The 22,631-nt window shown below is 43.5% G+C and overlaps 1 protein-coding gene across 1 annotated transcript in view; it reads right to left on the bottom strand.

Annotated features, from left to right (window-relative positions):
- The window catches only part of sema3h (sema domain, immunoglobulin domain (Ig), short basic domain, secreted, (semaphorin) 3H), a 219,953-nt gene that overhangs the window by 190,391 nt on the left and 6,931 nt on the right, over positions 1 to 22,631 (bottom strand). Inside the window, exons 2-8 of the mRNA XM_034537843.1 lie at positions 8,902 to 9,056; positions 5,270 to 5,332; positions 4,447 to 4,566; positions 2,867 to 2,960; positions 1,731 to 1,850; positions 993 to 1,138; positions 78 to 192 (exon numbers count right to left, since the gene is read on the bottom strand). Coding sequence (XP_034393734.1) covers positions 78 to 192; positions 993 to 1,138; positions 1,731 to 1,850; positions 2,867 to 2,960; positions 4,447 to 4,566; positions 5,270 to 5,332; positions 8,902 to 9,056 — 813 coding nt within the window. The remainder of the gene's footprint in view (positions 1 to 77; positions 193 to 992; positions 1,139 to 1,730; positions 1,851 to 2,866; positions 2,961 to 4,446; positions 4,567 to 5,269; positions 5,333 to 8,901; positions 9,057 to 22,631) is intronic.

Genomic DNA, 22,631 nt, shown 5'->3' with positions numbered 1-22,631 from the left:
ACCAGTGGCTGTGGCCTGTTTGATTAGTTTTACTGTGCATGTAATGTGTTTGTTATTTGATGCTCGTGTGCACTCACGCAGCTGGTCAAAGTGTGTCTGCAGGCCATCTGGTCCAGGGACTGAACACACCATACGAGCCTTCTGGAAGGTACTCCACTTATTGACTAAACTCCTCTGGCCTCCGATGTCATTCTACACACAAACATAAAAAAAGTAATTTAATGAACCAATGTCTACTTTCTGTCTACTTTAGGTAAATCATCACTCACAAACACAATCTACTTCAAATTCAAAGAATGCAAAAGCATAGATGCCACTGGTTTATTATTTTATTTCTAAGAATATTCTATGTGAAAACCAGGATGTCACCTGGTGGAAGCTGAGGAGGATCTAAATAAACATTATAAAGCCTATTGTAAAAATACTAAACTATAATTTTCAATGAAATTTATTTTATTTTACAGTATCTCACAACTGAGATGCCCAATCAAATAAATTGTTAGGAAATACAAAAAATGCTTTTACAAACATCAATTCTGCAGTAACTTGTGAGAGGGTGATCATTTTCATTGTTGATTAAACTGACTATAATCTTCTCAATTTATTGATTAGTCATTCGGTTGATTGATGTTGGAAACATTTTCTATGTCACATAAATGTGTGGAAGAAATATTAATGCAAATACACAAACATGGTCATGCATGTTTACACAGATCTACATTAAAAGGCAAACGGTACAAACATTCACAGTGGAGCAGAAGGCCCATTGAAGAATACACAGACTTCAAAAAGCGTATCTATACAAGTTGGCAGGAACATTGAATAACACAGCTTTTTACGTAAACACACAAACCTCAACAGGCGCAGACACACACACTGAACAGCACGTACATACTTTACTTGTTCAGGCAAACACGTGTTTACATAAACTACATGAACCAACAAACACACAAACCTAGTCTCTATCTGTCTCCAAGAAACCCACTTCATACCTTGCACACACGTGCCACTCTGGAGTAGAGCACCTTCCCAGCAGCCCCTTCTGCCTCTTGAGCGCGCTCAGTGAAAAACACATAGACCTTATCATCTTCCGGGTTATCAGTTTCAGACAGCGGCGCTACCCGCACAAACTGGGCATCTGGAGAGAGAGAGAGAGAGAGAGAGAGAGATGGTAAGAGGACAGGAAAAGGACAGGTACAACTATGTTTACAAACAGCAGAGAGAGTCAACATGTATCTTGTTGTTGTCAGCAGCAGACGTTGACAGACTGGCCTGATAAAACACCGACAGGGTGTGCACAATATGGTTTTATAGATGTTTATTTAGAGCAAAAGACATTCAGTTTAGTCCAGAATATTCAGTATAGGAAGTAACATTGTTAAATTACTTGACACAAAAGAGAACATGTCACTTGAGAAATAGATGTAGAAACAGGACAGATATACACTAGAGGATAAGCAGATGTGGCAAATGTTTCACGTGGCACACCACATAACAAAGAAGGCAATCAATGCAAATCCTGGGAAGCAAGGTATTTTTATTTGGTGTTTTCTATATGAAAAATGATGCGCGTAAAATTCCAATAGTTCTAAACACAGTTGGGACCAACCATCTCAGGAATCTTGCAGTAGGAAGACTTCTGTTGTGGCATCCAACCACAGTGGTCAGAGATTAGTAAGGAGTTTTTTTTACTCCTGCTTTGATTCTCTTTGACCTTTCTTTGCACTCACCCTGCAGCCAGGTGGAGTCGTACTGCTCGCTGCGGATGACGTGACGGCTGCCGAGACTACGGAAGAAGGCGGAGTCTCGGCTCATGAAGTCCGAGGTGATCCCTGCATACAGCTCTCCATCTGCACAGAATAACAAAAGCTTTAGGTATTTTTAGGAAGTTTAGGTTTATTCCAACATATTCTCATAATGGTTCATGCTATCTTTTTGTCAGATCCACACCCTGCCAGGACCCAAGTTTGTAACCCAGGCCTTCTGTAAAAACATTGTAGTGTCCAGCCCAAGCCGACTCTAAGGACATTACTTTTAGTTTTCACTCTTTATTGTTGTACCACCTTTGCCACTTCCACGGTGACCCAAAGGTCACTATAGCCAATGTTTGTACTACCTTCATTGTTGCTTTGCAGGGGAACTCACTGTTACTAAGTAGAACTGGTCCAAATCTATGCTGAGAAGCCTCAGTGACCTAGTGGATAGGGCACTGACCTCTAAACCAAGGGATTATGGATTCAAAATAATAAAAAATATACAACCATCCTCTGCTTTGCATTGCAAGGCATGTCATATTACTTTTAGAGGTGCAATGGATCATAAAACTCATGTTCATCACATCATTGATGATCCTTATTTGCATACACAGATCCCTTTGTCTCTCACCAACATTACATTTTGCAAGATTAATTCACATATAATTCACCTTATACTAATACTCATTTTCATTGAACAGAGCCTGAATGCATCACAATGTTACCAAACGGAACCTTTGCTCTTCTCCTGTCAATTTAAACACGGGTTGGATGTCTACAATGTTACATTACCAGAGATCATTACCTGGTTGCATATTTTACTGAATATTGGCAAATAATGATCCTCAGTAAAACTATATTTCACAGTAAAACTATATTTCACACCGTCTCAATATGGTCGGTTACACCACTAATTACTACCAAAGAAAACTCACGATAGTCCAATTGTAGACATAGAAACCCATATTTTTTGTTGTATTGTTTGTTTGATTCATTCACTGGTCATCAACACCAACTTAAAACCTCACAGAGAAATGAGAAGCCATAGTTGCTATGATGACTTTTCATTGTTCATCTGAGTTGTAGTTTCAGGAAAAAGACAGTCAACTTACCAACGACATCGGAGGCTGTTTTCTGGAACGGATCGTAGGGACATTTCCCTTTCCCACACTCTGTCTGGCTGTAGGAGAGAGTCTGGTGCTCTGACTGGCAAAGAAAACAAGGCCAAAGGTCAGAGAGGGAGAGAATTAGTGAGACAGAAGAAGACAGGAAGGAGAAAACAAGTTGTTTGGGCAGACTGACAGTCTGTAACTCTTCAATTCATTCTTTAAATGATAAATAATTTAATTCAACTTAACAAATAAGCATAAAGACTTTTTAGGCCAGCTGAACTAGCCTGCCACACACATGCACAGAGCAAGTTGCTAATTGAGGGTAATCGGGCTAAGTGGTGGGATTTAAAAATGTGTGAAGTCCAGTGTTAAACCAGTCAGCACCACCAGCTCCTCTAAGCACCACGTCTGAACCTCTCTGATCTCACACACCCTTTCATGGTATTAACTGTTCCTTGACACATTCACACACACAAATATGAAGGCACAACCCCCAAGCCCCTAACACCCCCCCCCCCCCCCCCCCCCCCCCCCCCCACACACACACACACACACACACACACACACACACACACACACATAAGGAATTGTAAAACCCTTAAAACCTATTACTGGCACAATGATAACCCACATGTGTCTAAATCATCAGACACGTATGCTACAATGTGTAAGTGTGGAATAAAGAAGATTTACATTCATATTATAATTTACATAAACATGTCAACTAAACAATCAACAGTGTCCGGTGGCCCCCAGAGTGCAGCCTCAATGACAAAAGGTGCATTGTATATCTTATAGATGGATGGCACAGGGTGAATCCTGGTAGGAATCTGGGCATAGGGGCAGACACCACACATATATCTCAGCTGCAGATAGGCCTGTACCTAGGGGCCGGGGCCGGGACTGCGTGCACACAAGGACGGTGGGTGGCAGGAACAGCATTGCCTCATGAGGCAAAAAAGTGGCAACTTTCTTTTCTTCATGTTATCATCTATTGTGCATACTATTGTGTATGATCTGAAAAAGCTTTACATTAGCTTGCAGGCTAGCTAATTAAGTAGCTACACCTTGTTGAATGTGATGGGCAGAAAAGACCAGTAACATTACATCTACTGGGATGACATATCTAGGCGCTAGGCAGTTTATTTGGCCCTGATCCAGATCTGAGTACTTTAATGTTGAATATCTGCTGATATCAAGCCCAATCTGATAAATATTTACAAAAAATAATTAATTAATTAATTAAATATGTATCTGACATTGAATCAAAAAATAATTAGCTTCTAAGTTTACATTATTGATTTGAAGATTATCTGGGGGAACGCGACTACTGAAATGAATGTGACACAATCTTCTGGAGAAAAGATATGTCACTCAGATATGTCATGTCAGTCGTTTGAACTACAGAAGCTCTCAGTCCATTTGCGGTCGTATTGTTCAGTGGTGTGACAGAGTTGAGTTTCTTCCTCTACAAAAGATCAGCTCTGGTCCAGTGATTCCCCTCCCAGTTATTGTGACAGCCGGAACACTTTCCAGCTGGTTGAGGATAATTTGTGTTTTTATGTGTGCAATAATAATACCTGTTGGAAGATGCTGGTAGCTATGAAAGCACATCGAGGGTTGAAGGCTCCAGTGCCACAGACGTACAGGTGAGTCTGGTTAAAAGGCTGCAGAACTCGCAGGAAGTTGGCACACTCCAACTGGACAGAGAGACACACACAGAGGGACCACAGTGAGGAATAACAGAGGATGTCAAGTGATATTGGTTCACTACATATTTAAGGCAGTGGTTCTTTCATATTAATTGGTTGGATGTGTATCACCGGGTAACAATATTGGAAAGGTAATAACAAAAGGAGCCATGTTGAGATTTGTTGAAATAACATCATCAAAAATATGAACTAGATGTTTCTTTCTGTTGTGCATGTGTATAATGCAAGTTTAACTTTGCCCGAAACCGCCAGAGTGTTTGCATAAAAGACATGAATATCCCTGGCTACGGAGAAATTGAAAGTCAGATATGTTTGTTCTGGTTTTCTGAAGTTCCCTGTCAAAGTCATTTTGTCATTTCTTCCCGTACGTGTCGTTTTTTCGTCTGAGTTAATCTAGCTCAACGGAGCCTCGATATTCTCACCCGCATTACAGCTCTCTCGTATGTTTGGTGTTCCCAAATGAACCAGAGTCATTCAACTTTAGTTGCGCTCTGGATTTTGTTATCTATCATGCAACGTTCTTGCTGCAGAAATCTTCAGACCCTTTCTTGTGTGACAGTTTGACATTGCAGCACACAGTGAAGAAACATTAAACTTGAAATGACCTGACGTAAGAGCCACTGATCTATATCGGTGTAGAATTCTGTGTGAAATAGTTGTCTGTGACTTTAAGACAGTACAGAAGACTCACCTCTGGATCCTTCCCAGCCATGAGACACTCCTGGACACGGTCTGGACTGGCTGGCCAGTGTAGCTACAAAAAGCAAGAGAGATAAAGAAAACAGGGAGAGAAAGAGATTTAAAAACTGTTTTTTTTACTGACTCTAAATCACAGATAAAAGGCTTTTGGGATTAGCAGGTGCTTGACAAGGAAGTGAGGCAGGGAGAGTCAGCAAAACATGACTAATCTAGAGGGAAAAAGGCAGGAGGAGAAGAGGGAGGTTTTACTGTAATACCAGCTTCAGGGAGGACAACGTTAAAAACCTCCTGGCAGCACTGCTGAGTCCTATTGATGAGTCAAGCTGTTTGATGACCCAAATGTAAACCATAATCATTTGTTTTTTAGAATATAATTTGTGTGGTTACACCTGTTACACAAGTATGCCCATTGGAAGTTTGTATAGGACCTGACATACATTGAGAATAATCAGATTGTGTGCCTATTATCTTCAAAGAACAACACTCAAAAAGCTAAATTATTGTCTGATTTGCTTTGGTTAGACGGTTCGCCCAAACAGAGGACAAAATACATGCTTCATCAGCCAGCCCACAGGTCAGTTCACTGTATTGTATATTTAATTGTCTTGTATGTCAGCTCTCTCTGCCATGTGCATCACTGCCCACTAAGAAAATAAATGACAATGTTCCCAAAGAAAAAGAAAGAAAAACCTGTCAAATGTATGGCTCGGGGCAGATCTGGAGACGGAGACGTAACCTATTTAATTCTTTTGTGAGACTCTTTTTTTGAACTGTCTGAATCATTGTGTCTGAATAAAATCAATAGGTTGTTAAAAATCTAGTCACATTTGTTTTGTGCTTGTTTAGGTTAGGTTGTGTTTGTGTGTGTGTGTGAGGGTGTGTGTGTGTTTGTGTGTGTGTGTGTGTGTGTGTGTGTGTGTGTGTGTGTGCGTTGTGCGTGCGTGCGTGTGTGTTTATAAATGGCTTATTTCTAATAAGAAAATGGAGGACCTCACCAGTGTATTCATTGAAACCTGACCATATTCAGTATATGATAATAATAAAACACACGAGAGAGAGACAGAGAGGGAGGCTTAGTGTAAAATGCCAGCTACATGACTAATCTAAATACTTCCTTGGGTCTGTCATTGCCTAAGAGACCAAAGCGGTGAAGCTGAGATTGAGATAATCCGATAAGTGATCGTCTCAAAATTGAAAAATGCAGGAACTTAACTTTTGTTTTAGTTCACATCCCAAGTGTTATCATCATTAATAAATAAATCGATATTGGCCCTCGCAGACAAATCTCGAGCTGTCGTTTTTTGCTTCAATCTCGAAAATGTGACATTAACTTTTTGAAAGTGATTAATGACAACTGATGGTTTAAGGAAACAATTTATTCTGGATGTCCAGTAATTGTTCCCTGATGTAGTCGGTCCCGCAGAGCCCTGTGCGGAGCCGAGACGATCAGATTAGAGACCACGTTCCCCCTTATCTCCAAATACCACACACTGACAGGAACATGGACCACCACTAAAGGATTCTCACCTGGTAAAGACTTCGGTTAACGTAAATTCAGCCCTCTGTGAAGAGCGTGCTGGTTGTCAGTTTATACAACATAAAGGAGTGCGATTGTATGCAATATAGAAATCACTGACAGAAGGGGAAAAAAATGAATTATACAAACCAAACAAATTTGGTGTTGAGAAATGACTACATTATGTACTTTGGTAGAGAAAAGCAGTGCTGAAAAGGAAAACAAAAGAAAATGGAAACAAAAGAAGTAGCGAGGATGAATGAAGAACAAAATATGCAACACAAAGCCCCAAAACGCACTCAAACCCTTGGTGACCCTTTGTGTAATGTGGGTTGCCAGCTGCGGATTCACACAGAAGGAATGCCTTGAGGGTTTTTGGCCTGATCAAAGAAAAACGTGTCTGAAGGCAACAGCGTCACGTTTGGCACTCTGCCCTCGACTGGGATGGACTGGTGGAACTGGTTACGTGTCCATCTCTCTGTGCCAAAATCTGTTTCATTGAGGCAGCAGGGCTGCGCACATGTACAAGTATGCGTTAGGTTTAAATCATGATAAAGAAAGACATTCAAACAAAAGGGATGCGTTTGTCTCAAGCTGCACTGACAAGAAGCTCTGGATGTCAGTAGCAGAGAAACTAAACAGAAATGTAGAGAATATGTCACTGTGAGTGGTTTTAACACCACAAGGGAACAAACTCCACACGAGCTGCAACAGTCTAAACAGACTATAAATACTGTATGCACAAATATATTACTTTACAGCCAGCACGGAGCTGAGTTATGAGTCGTCTATGACTATCTATCCTTTTGTTGGCTGACTGCCTGGCTGAGTGGGTGGCTTGCCAGCTTGTCTGTCTGTCTGTCTGTCTGTCTCTCTGTCTGCTGGCCTACCTGTTTGGCTCTCTGATAGCTTGCGTGTGCGTCTGACTGATGAGGTTATTGATTTGATCCGACAGGGCAGAGTTATGAAAAGGCAGCACTGTCGCTGTCCTCGCCTGAGACCCTGAACTCGTCACCATGTCTGTCTGTATATGAAATGAAAGCAGCAGAAGGAACCCAGGTACTGTAACAAACATGTAACTTATATCTAATTTCATCAATCATAGATTCTTAAAGAATCAGATTGATTTAAACTGCTTTCCACACAGATTTTACATCTCTGTGGTACTTGCTGTAAAACATTGGTTGGGGCTCCTGTGAATGTGAATATTGTTTCTATTGATGTTGTAAACATGTTTTTTAAATTGCACCATTTGGTGAGTAGCATTGCAGGAATAGAGTGTATAGCGGGAACTTGACCAGCTGAATCAAGACAGGGCAGAACCGAGCAGGGGCGCTGCCTCATGGATTTAAGCTTCATATTATTGATGCCGTGGGAAAATACTGCTCCTTAAAATGTTGATATAAAACCCTAAAAAATAACTTAGACATTAGAAATTGCACAAAAGCAGAAATTCTCAGGCTGCACACATTTTGTTGTGTCTCCTGATACATGTGGCGTGCAGGTCTCTGCCTTTGTTCATAAGTGGATCCTTCCAGCTGGTCTTCTTTAAAAGCATAATCACTGTCCAACAAGGGTTCTGCTGCTCGTCAGTTATCGTGGACAGTGGTGGAGGTAGGAATGTGAGAAATGTGCGGAAATAACTCGACTGGAACTCATATTCTGTTTGGAAAGTTAGAAAAATGAGTCAACACATGAGCTTCATCCTGGGTGTGTGAGCAGTAGTTCAGTGAATTGGAGTACATATAAGCCTGTAATGTTTTGTTTAGACCTTTAGCAGAGGAACATATTATTATTCGACTTCACAAAACGGAATACAGAAGTTGAGGAAGAAGAAATGTGTATTTCTGTAATAAGAGTTAGAAATTAGAGTAAGATAAGCGATCAAAGGGTGTGACTTTCCTCTTCCTCCTATCATCGGTAATTAGCTCCATCAAAGCTATGACACATACGTTATCTGAGTCTGCTGCCATTTGACTTGGTGTTTATCTGTGTATTATGTTTTTATCTCCAAGCATTCATCAACAATCAACTTGTGTGCTGTATGTTTGTATTGTTCCTTGCCTGGAGTGACACGTGAATGAGTGTATGTGTCCTCCAGTTCTAACCTTGCGCGGGTTCTGCGTTATGTCGTCCAGACTGGTAGACAGCAGGTTATCTTTCATGGCCACGTAGAGACGCCTCTTGTCTTCGTCAGGAAGCATGGAGTGCAGGTCCCCGGCCACCAGGGGCAGCATCAGCAGACGGCCGTTCTGAATTAGCTCTGAAAGAGGAGAGGAAAACAAAATAAAGAGTTGCATTCAGCGAATCTTGAATGAAGGCTTTTTTTCACTTTTGAAAATGTGAAAAAAGAATCTGCGAGGAATCAACATGAAATGCACTTTCTAGCAGAGAGGATTGATTCGACTGTCATGTCTGTGCTTTAATTAATGCGTACACAAACTGGGATGTTAAAATGACAATTTGTGGTTTTACTGTGAATAATAAGAGGGTGCTAAGTTAAAGTAAGCAAATCGACTGCGAACTCCATCAGGGAGAGTAGAGTCAGATTCATAATGTTCTCCATGGGAAATTCAGTTTATAGTCATGGGTATATAAATGATAATTAGAAAAAATACACATAACACCCTTTGCTAATATGTGTTTTAGTAACAGATGGTCAGAGTTCGTGTGCCTGTTAAGAAGAAGATTTTTCATCAATAAGATAAACATGTTGGTCAAAGACACAAACTTCCCCTCACCAGCAGTATCTATCGCACAGGCAATTTCTCTTATCACACTGGACACTCCAACCAAACAAAAGAAACTGTAACGTATCTTGTACGAATAACAAACACACACAAACACACACACAGTACTAGAACTACATCTGCAGACAGATTGCACGATAACGAGCGATTCTGAAAGCACAGATAACGAGCACGCAGCTTAAATGTTTTTTAAACGATTACGCTGTTGCACCATGTAAACTATGACAACTATGAGAAGATCGCACGTCCGTCTGCCTTGCGTTAACTTTCATATTTGAACTGCCAAGTGTTCTTTAGTGGATTGGACTTGGCATCGGCTCGCGAAGCTAAAAGCATAAACATATAGGCTTTAAAGCAGCACAGGCATGGCTTCACACGTTGGCAGCTCTAAATAGCAGTGAGAGGCAGAGACAGAGCTTATGAAACACAGTTTGAACTTTAAAACACAGAAATAATGTTGGTAAAGTGCACACAGCACACTCCTGTTAAGTAACCGGACCGTTCTGTGAGGCTTTAGACTAAATGATACCAAAGGGACGAGAGGCCGAGGAGTAACTTTTCTAATCTAAGTGTATAAACCAGACCCTAAGGAGAAATTAAATATATGGGATAATAATACAGCTTGCAATTAACATAAATATGGTCCAGTCAGTGTGGCTTTAGTACACAATATTGGTTCACTCAGGGGAAGATTTAGAAGGAGTTATAAATGATTTATCATATTTCACTGTGGCAGCAGACTCAGCTCACTTTTATAAGAGAGATCATTAATAGTTTTGTATCGTTGGTTATTCATGTGCTTCTCCCTTTACAGTGAAACATACGGCCGCTCTTCCTCGAGAAGCTGAATCTGAACTGACACAAAGATCATACAGAATCAAATCTGGTCACTATTAGCAGCTCTACCTCGCTGAATCACACAGGAGACCCTGGATAGTACAGCGTGGATGAGAAATTCACTGATTTTATACCAGTGTCAAAAACAATTTTTATAAGGATCAACAGCAAATGTGAACATGTGATGGAAAGTTATTTAATGTAATTTGGTGTTTGATGCATCTGTCTTAATGCAATCCAATGTAGTCAAAACCTGTTAACCAACACCATCCTGTGATCAAAGGGTTTGAAAATACCAGTTCCTCTCCTTTGTCACCACATTTACAACCCAACAAACAAAAATATATCTGTCACAATACAAATCTGCTTGCTGAACATCGCCCCTTATTCTATAAATACGCCACACAGCCTTTCCTCTCCAAACACATGGCAATTATCCTAACGATTGTCTGACTCAAGCAGATGTGGGATCTAAGAAAGAAAGTGATGAATGACTCTCAACACCTGCTACACTCTGCTTCTTTATATGCTACCCATCATGTTAGTTGGCATGTGGGTTTAATAAAAAACGGATGAAAAAATAATAAAAAATAAAAAAGATGAAGAGACTTATAGATGAATGCAATGTGTTGAGGAGAGAAGGAAAACGTAAAACAAAAATAATAATAATTGGTGGACGCGGTGAGAAGCAGGACTCTGTTGAAGTGCTGAAAATCAATCCAAAAGAATGAGAAATAAATGAGACGAGACTGCTGAGAAGGACCGTAAAATGATGCGCCCCGCCCCCCCTCCTCTCTACCATTCATACATTGTCATATTCATGTAATGTGTTTATGTAACTCTGTAATGCTGTTCATCTGTACACATGACATCTATTGCATCTGTCCATCCGGGGAGAGGGATCCTCCTCTGTTGCTCTCCTGAAGGTTTCTTCCCTTTTTTCCCTGTGAAAGGGTTTTTTTGGGGAGTTTTTCCTGATCCGATGTGAGGTCCTGGGACAGGGATGTCGTATGTGTACAGATTGTAAAGCCCTCTGAGGCAAATTTGTAATTTGTGATATTGAGCTCTACAAAATAAACTGAATTGAATATGAAATACAAAAAAAAAGGTGACGAGACGGCAAGAGACAGATGGTAAATTCACTCTGAACATTCTTGTATCAGTTTGTTTAAATTAATACTCAAAAACGAGACCATTCAAACTCTGGTGGTACCAGATAGCCACGATAGCCAGAAGCCAGGCATCTATCTTCTCCGGAGATTAACTGTGCTTCTCTTCGTAAGGGTTGATAAATGTAATCTGAACTAACTGCACAGTAATGTGTGTGTGCCAGCGTCCTGCGGGCTAAACACTGTCGGTTGATGAACAGATCTCTTAAGCTATATAACACTCAGGCCATGCAGGTGCTGCTTGTTCACCTCATGTCTCTCTCTGGTAACAAAAGATGCCACCAAGTGGTTCGACATGTCTTCAGAAACCCCCGATGTGAAGGCACAGGTGTTCCTATCGGGTGTTTTACAGCTTGAGTTCGCGTTCACTCGTCTCCTCGTGCGCTTGCTACGGTATGAGCGCCAGACAAAGAGAAAATGGAAAATGCTTAGCTACATTTACAGGAAATTGAATCTGATTTGTTTGAACCCGATACAAATTTATCAAAATGCCTAACATGGTGCGATGACAGGTTTCCACAACTCTGCCCAATTAACAAGCTGCATGCTGTGAGCCCATGTGACTTTTGTTTACAGTTCCTGTCATTTAATGATGTGATCTGGAGGGAGCAGAATTACAATTACAAGTCTGCTTTTCCTTTGGACAAAAGAAAATCTGATAATTGTATTCAATTATATATTTTGTTAACACTTTCTATCTGTATTTTTCACTGTGGATGTAAAGCACACAGTAATTGTGGGAGTGTTAAATAGGGAGGAGGAGGAGGAGGAGGAGGAGGAGGAGGAGGAGGAGGAGGAGGAGAGGATGGGGAAAATGACAAGGCAATGTGACAACAGGATGAAAATTGTTTGATGGGTGAAGACAGCTGCGAGATGAGAATAGGCAAAATGTCCAAACATGACACGATGACAGAGAGATGAGGATTAAAGAAAGGGGGGGGGGGGGAGCAAAAGAAAAGAACAGAGTGAAAGAAATCTTGATGGAAGGAACATTTAATAAATGTTGATGGATGATGATGAAGATGAGCAGGAAGAGGAGGAATGGGAAAAGACAGATGGGGATTTGGCAGGAAAGGTCGATGAGTGTAGAAGACAGAGCTCCTGTAAACGCCTTGTGGTGATGACAGGGCGGGGCGGTGATGGGCATTTGGGTGGATTGAGGAGGAAATGGAACCAAGGGAGAAAGGAGGATGAAGGGGAAGAGTAGCGAAGAGCGTGAGGGAAAATTATCGTGTAGAATGATGGGTAGACAGGTGGATTGAGGAGGAGGAGGAGGAGGAGGAGGAGGAGGAGGAGGAGGAGGAGGAGAGGGCAGATGAAAGAAGAGGCAAAAGTGAGAAGGAAATATATATGATGACAGGGTGAGAAATTATGATTGGATGGATGATGGGTGAGGGAAAGAGCGGGGAAGACAGAGTGGCTGAGGAGTCGAAGAAATGTCTGAGAAGAAGAGAAAAATGAAAGGTAGAGACTTAGGGAAGCAGAGAAAAAAGGGTGAAATCAGGAGGAAGAGGAGTAGGAAGAAAGACAGGGCGGGGCTGGAGACGGCAATGAGAGGAGCCACAACATGCTGACAGTCAGACAGACGAGAACGCACGAGATGGATGAGCAGAGAGGAAATGAGGAGAGAGAAAAAAGAGAGGCAGACATGACTCAATGGAAGTGAAGAGATAATGTGGAACAGAGAAACGGTAACAAGAGGAGAAGAAAGTTCTGCGCACTAAAAGGCACATACAGAACCCTATTCTTTAGCCAGTGTACTTCAGGACATACTCAAACGGGCAGAGAGGTAAATAGTTTTGCCTCACACTGATTCTGGCTCTATTAATCCCAGTGGGTCCATCAGCAGCACAGTGAATTCAACAGAATTGTGACATTTCTGTTTGTTTTGCCCAATGTTTGTTTTTTTCAAGCAGCTACAGTCACCAAAACTCCCACAACTTTTCAAACTGTTCAAATTAACAGTTGGCATGATGAAAACACAACAATGGAAATAAAGAAACATGGTTGGAAACAGTGTTTATTTTGGTACACTGGTAATTAATGAGTCGATCAGTGAAGACACATGTCACGACAACAAGTCCCTGCCCCCTGATTTTCACTGCAGTGCACACAAAGTGTTTTGCTTCAGTATGTGCAGTCCTATTACTGTCAGTGTCATACTGGTATCATAATCGAGGTTGGTATCTCCGAATGGAAAACGTCTGTCATTCCCAGCTGACCTTTTCCACCACATTTTGACTTATCATAGCAGAAAAAAGCCGAGCGGTAACTATTAACCTTAATGATGGCTCTGTTGGTTCAGCAAACCAGTGAGCCACCAGGCCCTGAAACAGCATACCTAATTGCAATAGTTTGATTAGAATTGTTATAATAACACCGGTGCTTTTTTTCCCATGAAATGTCTGTTGTGTAGAGAGTCTACAAATGGGGTCGTGGTTTCTGTTTTAACATTTGTGTGACCAGCTGATGTGGGGTGTATGATTTTGTAAGGGTAAAAAAATGTTTTGCCATGCAATGATGTTTTTTGTACAGACATCGGCCACCTTTTTTTTTTCTTCCCCTTGTTTCTAAAAAGTAAAAATCTTCAAAAACAGAACACGGTTCTCAGTCGCCTCGCAATGTTTTTGTGGGTTGAAGCTATTTGAATTCAAAGGCCCTGTGAAGACGAGACGTTTCCGTCCCCCCCTTCACAGGGAATCTAACCCCGGTGGTGTTCATGCCTTGCTCTGCCCACTAAAGCATCAGACACTTCATCTGAATTACAGTCTGCGTGCCCCAAGGGCAGCATGACCTCACCTCATTCAATGAAAGAGGGAAATAGCTCAGCCTAACTGAATGTGAAACCACCTCTGCAGTGGAAACACCAGCGACATTCAGCATCTGCTTCCATCACGAGATCTTATTCGGTCAGACAGGCTGGAGTCTAGTTTCCATCCTCACTTTAGACCTCCTTAAATCAGCATTATGGCGAAGAGGCTGACATTCAGATGGAATGAAGAGGGAACTAAGAGTGGCTTTGTAAACACACACACACACACACACACCTCGGTTTGGATTCAACTTCTCCAGCCTGCACACATCATCACACATAAACAGACTTTTTGGAATTTTGTTGTCTTCTATTTTGACTTCACAACGATGAATGACTCTTATTCAGTATGAAAACACACATTCCTTTCTCCATCATGCCCAAACACACACACACACACGCACACACACACACACACACACACACACACACACACTCACACATCTGACTGAATCGAGAAGCACCAGCTGCACCCACCCCACCCTTACTCTTGGGACAGTTGCCTTGGATACAGCAACCATGCCGACATAATTTGCGAGGGGGCGTGTGTAGTGTGTTGAGGGGTGCCTCTTGGACTTGCCCCCCCACCCCCACCACCACCACACATACACACACACACACACACCTCCCATGTCTCACAAACACACACAGATGAATGATTTGGCCCACGCCGCTCATCAACACTTTGGCTAAAACACAGACTTTGGAATAATGGAGTGTTTTTCCAAGACATCAAGGCTAATGGGAGGACACACACACATATTCCATCAACCTCACACATTTACAGATATTTCAGGATACGAAGAGCGCAATCTGTGACCCCGCAGCAGGATATTAACACACACACCTGCCAAGACGAAATTAAATCTTCGTACATTCATTACCGAACACGGCCGATGCAGGTCAACCCATTCACGTCACAGTCTACAATAACTTCTGAATGAATGCTTTCATAAGATGAAGAGTCAAATCTTCAGGAATCGTCTGCGTCCATATTTTCTGGGGATTGTATCGATTCAGCTGTAATCTGTTCTCCAACTCTGCAACTCTTGTAGAAACTCTGAATTAAAATAGTTTTTTTTACTGACTCTCAGCTCCCAAAAGCCTTCAAATTGCATTGAAAGCTGGAAGAACAATCTGATACTGAAATAGCCGGTTGTAATGTGGCGCAGAGAAGAGAAGCAGGTGAAGAATATCAGAAAAGTATCAGAAGCCACCTTATATTGCAGGAAAAGCTGCTTAAAATTGAGAGTGAAAAAGAGTGAGAATGAATATGTTCTATGAAGAGGTTGGGGTTAGGGTTAGGGTTAACCATATGGTATCTGAAATATGGTATCCTCAATTATCCTGTAGCTTGTAATTTTACTGAGTTTTATTGACTTTCATGTTCCTCCCAGTCTACAGATGTCACTTATAAAGAATTTTCATATCAAAATGTTGAGTTTTCACTTTCACCATTGTTGTTAGCTTAACTTGAGACTGATTATGAATGTTTTTTTATGGGGATAGTAGTTTGCTAGATACTGGTTAGTATGGGGCTAATTTCTAACGTTCACAAACTTGCAGCACACACGCGTGAGCCTGCTGAGTGCAGCCATTCTTATCGGCACCAGGTTGACAGCGGGGTCAACGAGGGTCGTGACCTCTGATCCGAGCCGATTGGCCTCTGACTCCTGTCACCGGGAATGAAAGACGGAAAAGGTTAAGACGCGAAAGAACCGAAACGGTTCAACATAATCCTACTGGTGCATGCACGCACACGCAAACACACACACATACTGAAACATGTGTGTGTCTGAAAGGTTCCTTCATAGTGGTGTGAGCGTCCAACTCTCCATATTCGCCATAGTGTCTGTTTTTTTGTTTATTTGCTGTTTGTGCATTAATATGTGTGTGAATGTGTCAGTGGTGGTTATTTTTATCTGTGGCGAACATTAGATTAAAGACTACTGGTCATGGGAGCTCTGATGAACCTCAATGTGATTATAGCAAATGTGTAGCGTGTGATACAGCTAAGAACATTCCTGCATTGCATTAGACACACACAGACACACACGCACACACACACACACACACACACACATGATAATGCATCTGTGTGCTGGCCTACTCATGAACAAACACGCATGAAAAAAAGACTGAAAAAGACTTCATATTGCATGCAGGTAAATACTCCTGACTGCCAATCGGAAGGAAAAGAATAAAGCGTGTGTTGTGCAGAACCAGCTGAGATTTGTTTCTGTTTTTACTTGTTAATAAGAAATATAAAAGGAGAAAGTTACAGCGAGCTTATCACTATCCAAGATCAAATCAAGACTGTTTTAAATGGGTGATCAGCACATGAGCTCATTCACAACATGACGTGAAGTACAATGTCAGTAAAGATCTCCGCGTGTCTGAGCTCCACCTCAAAGTCTTTTTCAGTGACGTCGCACGACCAATTTGAGCTTTAGTGTGACTGTCACGTTGACGCTGGTGGCAGAGGTCCAAGGACGTCACGGCATCAGAACCAATAGAGGAAAGCAGCGAGGCAGAACTCTGCCGAGTGTCCATTAATCGTAGGACGCAGCGCTGCTTTCCTTGCTGGCATGGCAACGCGTCGAGGCCGAGACGACGAGCCTGCACACCGCTGGACAGGATGTTTGCTCATTTGGTTCGCACACAGGCAGTGCTGGACTATTCCACACTTCATGAGCAATAACAAGCTGGAGGAAAGAAACCTTCCCAGCTGAGCGCGGGACTTGCAAACCACATCAAGTTTAATGAATAGTTCTGTAAGTTTGCAGCGGCACGGTGCGATATGACATAAAAGATACAAATGAAAGAAAGGATGAAGAAATAATCCAGTCTGTCTTTCAATCGTTATCTCACTCGTGGGAGTCAAACTTTGTTATTTTCCTGCTGTTTCACAGCAAGTTATCCATGTTTTTAGATTCAGACAGACCACTTTTTGCTGCACACACACACACACACAAGCTGAATTTATCATTAATCTGTCCAATTATTCCCACACCGCCTATACACAGCATTGTACATGTGGGCGTGTGAGTACGCTACACATGTGTGCCATCTTGTTTCTGTGTCTGTCTCTGTCCGTCTGTTCATCTGCTTGCCAAACCCCAGGGAACTTTAGCTGTCTGGTGCAACGTTCCCAAAGGGAGGACTTTGTTGGCTGCGCCACCAGAGGGGGATGATGGTGGCGGAGGGGGGCGAGGAAACCGGGGCACATTTCCTGTGGAAATGGGGTTATCACTTCACCAATTACTGGTGCAATTACAGCGGGGGTCCTGCAGAAGCCTGGGAACAATGCCTATAGGCACACAGATGGGCACGTCTGTGTGCGCACGCACAAAATCATTTGATAACACGTGTCCAAATACATAACAGCCGTTATAGAATCTCCCTTTCTCTCTTACGCTAAGATAACACTACATTTATGTCAGACCAGTTGATCACTATGTCAGATCAGGTCTCTCATAGCTTGAAGTCTCTCACAACTTTCATAATATGCAAATTACACACTAAACTGGATAAATTGACAATATGTCATGCCCCATGCTTATTTTCATTCCAAGTCTTTAGATCCAACGAGCATCCACCTAACATCTTGTAATCTGATATATCTTGCAACCAGAACCCATCAGAATCCTCCTCCCATCCCTTTGGGTACCATGAAGCATTGCTCTGTTCCTACATACAAGTAAATCAACTATGAATCATTCTAATTATCTACTTGCTTCTTCATCCTGTTCCACATGGACTCAAATATTCTCAAATATTCAAACATATGTGCCCAAAAACACACACACACACACACACACACAGAGACACACACACACAAGGAAACGTTATAGCCAAACACACAGACGCAGTGCGTCTGGACTGTGTCACCGACAGACCAGACCCACGTGGACAGCTTGACCTTTGACTTCAGTGCATATGATTATTCATCATCATCAGACTGCTCGACCCGGGTCGCCGTGCTGCCGCATACACACGAGTCGATTCACTGTTTGCTTTTACAAAAAAATAAATATTCTTCATCTTTATTTATCTAAGAAAAGGTTCACTGAGAACACTCATTGTTTTCTCTGATTCACCTTCACACAGTTACATACAGTCTCGTGTGGGAGGCATGAACAATGTTGGGAGTTAAATGCTTTGCTCGTGACGAGACAATTTTGGGATTTGAAGACAATATTTATTCCCCGTCCTAATGAAAAAGACTAAATAGAAAAGATAGCAGATGATCCCAGTCAGTGTCTCGTCTCTTACCAGCAGTCATGAAGGTAATCTTCCTTGAAGCATAGCCAAGTGGAGCGTTATTATCAACTCATAATGCTCCTAAAATAAGAGGATTTGTTGCATTGAAAGGGAAACCCTCCCCAAACAATAACCCTGCCAGCATACTTTTAGGATTTTAAAGGATTTCCCGGTTCCTGAAGAAACAAAAGAGATAACCGTTGCTTTAGATGTACTTGATTAAGTACCCCATCATGCTGCTGAGGCTGAGGTTTGAGACTCTAAAGTTCACTTATCCCAAGCGGATCCAATCAACCTCAGTGGCCTGGACTGGTGACAGATAGAAAAACACCACAGTGTTCACTGACAGACTATCACAGAGTACTCATAAGTACTCTAGTCATTTTAAGTTCGGAGTTAAGTTTTTTCTTTTCTAGAAATGATCTACGTCCATCGGAGTAAAGAAATCACTGCAGTCTGTACATTTTTTGTGGCTCAACATCAAAAGCATGTTACACATTCGGTCTGCTTTGTGGAGCAATAATAATATCTCTACATCTTTAAAATGGACACCAATAATAAAAAAGAAGCTGTCCTGTGAAGGTCATGGATAGTGATGATGTCTACAGTGATTTCAGATGTATATTACACAATCAGCTCAAAGGGTCAAAGTTATGACAATTCCCTGCTTTAAAGCTCGGCCAGATGATAAAAAACACTATCTGTTGCTGTACATCCTACTTTCTGATAAGTCCTGCTTCAATTTAAACAGGAAAGGGAAGTCTGACTTCAAACCTTTTTATGGCACTTGTCTGATGTTTCCCTCACTGACAAAACACACAGAAACCACAATAATCTGACTCTCAATTCTTGTGGTTTCTTTTTGTGTACGCAGCCGTGGGAATGTTAGCTCGCTCACACCGAGGGTCAGAGATCAGATGTTTTGTGACTGCGTGCACTAAACTGAGGCTCAACTGGAGTCGACCAAAGTCACTGTAGAACAAGTGACAGCTTGATATTTGAACCGCTGAGTAGCCGCTGAGTGTCTACACGCCCCCCATATCCTGCATCTCCAGCCGGCTCTAATCTACAGCTAATGAGGTAAACTGCTGGTTAGAGTTGGTCTTAGCACTGTTGATCCCATCTACTTCAGGCTCCCAGCTGGCCAACAAGTCAACTGTGTCTTTGTGGATTACATTTCCTGATGCAGCTAAAGTGAAAGGAATGCAGTGTGAAATATACGTTTGCCCAAAGCTGAGAAGAATAACTACCCAAGGCGTCCAGATCAGGGTTTTCCAATTAATATGACTTATATATTTATTTTGCCTGAGCTTGTAAAAAAGTGCACAGCAACTGCGTTAGAGGAGTACAAACGTTTCTTGTGTGTCTTGACTGTTATATTGGAAAGAAAAGCTGACCCACGGTAAGAGCCACAGCGGAGAGGTGAGAAACTCAGCTCTAGATTATTGACAACACGGCAGATTGGAGCTAATTAATACTTAAGGGAAATCGAAGAAATGTGAAGCTTGTGGTTTTATTGTTTAATTACAGGGTTCAAACTAAAGATAGCCTCTGATATTACCACCAGAAACCTCTCAAGGGGGAATTTACAGTCCACTGTTGTCAGGGTCTGTTGTTGCCAAAGCGAGGGTGTAATTAGACTCCGTTCACTGTCTCTGTCCAGAGAATTAAAAGCCCTCAAGCTCCAAGCCCCTTTAATCAGGGGTTTCATGTCTTGATGAGGACCTAAAGTTTAGTAGCAAGACGATTTTATCAGGCCTCCAGATATTCTGTAGAATTCATTTTAAACAGCAAAGGAGGCTAAAGTATTTTTCAAGAACCTGGATTGCAGCTATATTGTATATTTTAGCCAGATTAGTATTCAAACAACCTGCTAAATAAAGTCTTCTTAAAACGCCTGCCTCACTTGAGTGAGTTCTAAAGTGTGGGATTAGCAAAAAGCAACCGTTTGACTTCAATAGTGACAAGCAGGGCTCTCGCCAGCGTTGGTGACTGCTTCCATTAAAATTAATAATAGAGAATAGCCTGATTCTGTGCCAGATAACGGTCCCAATAAAATCCATATCTCATCAACATCCCCAGCCCAGAGCCTGGAAAGCACTGGCCTAGATAAAAACAGATCTGAAAGAATAAATGAATAATGAAATATCCCTTGATTTTTAATATCACTCTGAAGGCGTTTGTGCTTTATTAGCGCACAGTGCGAAGAGAAAGGTAAGCTCGGGAAAGAAGATGTTCAACATACAGCAAGAACCAGGTCTCACCTCTCAACTTGCAACCTCAACACCACAAAGGGAGATTTATATTTTCTCGGGAAAAGAAAACCAGACCAGAGGCATTTGTCTTTCCTGTTTCTCTCGGTTGGATCTTCACTTACTGTCAGGATCTGTAGTGTTGTTTCGTGTTTCCTGTCTTATTTTGAAGTCCTTGTCTCTCGTGTCCTCTGTTTCTCTTCACTTCCTGTCCCTGTGATTGTCTGCCCTGTTCCTGATTGTTTCCTCCTGTGTCCAATCACCTGCACCAGCCCTCTGTATTTAAGTCCTGTTCATGTCATTCCCCTTGGTCGGTTCGTCTTGTCTAGATCGTGGAAGATCTTGTGTGCATGTTTTGTATCCTGGTGTTTTGGAATCCTGTTTAGCAATAAAAGTTGCTTTTCCTTCGTTGACGGCGTTTGGGTCCTGTGTTCCAAGCTGCACATAACAGAACGAACCGACCAAAGATGGACCCAGCCTACAACCCCTTCGAAGGGACCCGCTTGGCCTATGGGGGCCCTCGTAGCCTCCAGAAGGGGAACTACAACCCCCATAGGGTCTCGGCACCAAACCCATTCGAAGGAACCCGCTTGGCCTATGGGGGCCCTCGTAGCCTGCAGAAGGGGAACTACAACCCCCATAGGGTCTCGGCACCAGACCCCTTCAACGGGACCCGTTGGGCTCGTAGCCCCAGTGGCAGAGGTCACGCAGGCCCAGCCCCAGAGTGGGGGGCGCAAACCTCTGGACCGCGTCGTTGGAGGGTTCCGGCTGCCGCCTCTGTGCCGCAGACTACTCCGGTTCCCGCAGTCGCCTCCGTGCTGCAGCCCTCGCCCGTTCCTGTTGCCGCCTCCGTGTTCCGGCCAACCCCAACTTCCTGGGACCTATTGGACTTCCGGCCGGCCCTTGCTTCCTTTGCCTTATCCCAGGACGCTTTCCGGGACATGATGGAGTCCCTCCGAGCGTTAGACATGGTCCTGCTTCGGCCGCAGTCTACGCCGGTTCCTGCAGACGCTGCGCCGCAGTCAATGCCGGTTCCTGCCGACGCTGCGCCACAGTCCACGCCGCAGTTCCGTGTTCCGTCGGCGCCCCAGCCGAGTCCAGCTCCTCGTGTTCCGTCGGCGCCCCGGCCGACCCCAGCTCCTCCTGTCCCGTCGGCGACCCGGCCGACCCCAGCTCCTCGTGTCCCGTCGGCGCCCCGGCCGATCCCAGCTCCTCGTGTCCCGTCGGCGCCCCGGCCGACCCCAGCTCCTCGTGTCCCGTCGGCGCCTCGGCCGACCCCAGCTCCTCGTGTCCCGTCGGCGCCCCGGCCGACCCCAGCTCCCTGTGTCCCGTCGGCGCCCCGGCCGACTCCAGCTCCCCGTGTCCTGTCGGCGCCCCACCCGACCCCCGCTCCTCGTGTCCCGTCGGCGCCCCGGCCGATCCCAGCTCCTCGTGTCCCGTCGGCGCCCCGGCCGATCCCAGCTCCTCGTGTCCCGTCGGCGCCCCGGCCGACCCCAGCTCCTCCTGTCCCGTCGGCGACCCGGCCGACCCCAGCTCCTCGTGTCCCGTCGGCGTCCCGGCCGATCCCAGCTCCCTGTGTCCCGTCGGCGCCCCGGCCGATCCCAGCTCCCCGTGTCCCGTCGGTGCCCCGGCCGACCCCGGTTCCCCGGGTCACGTCGCCGCCCCGGCCGACTCAGGCTCCCTGTGTTCGGTCGCCACCATGGCCGCTTCCGGCTTCTGTTCCTGGGGTTCCCCCGGAGCCCGTCTGTTCACCTG

This window comes from Cyclopterus lumpus, chromosome 7 (genome assembly GCF_009769545.1).
Source record: "Cyclopterus lumpus isolate fCycLum1 chromosome 7, fCycLum1.pri, whole genome shotgun sequence".
Taxonomy (NCBI): Eukaryota; Metazoa; Chordata; class Actinopteri; order Perciformes; family Cyclopteridae; genus Cyclopterus; species Cyclopterus lumpus.
This window is presented reverse-complemented; position numbering and strand designations above follow the sequence as displayed.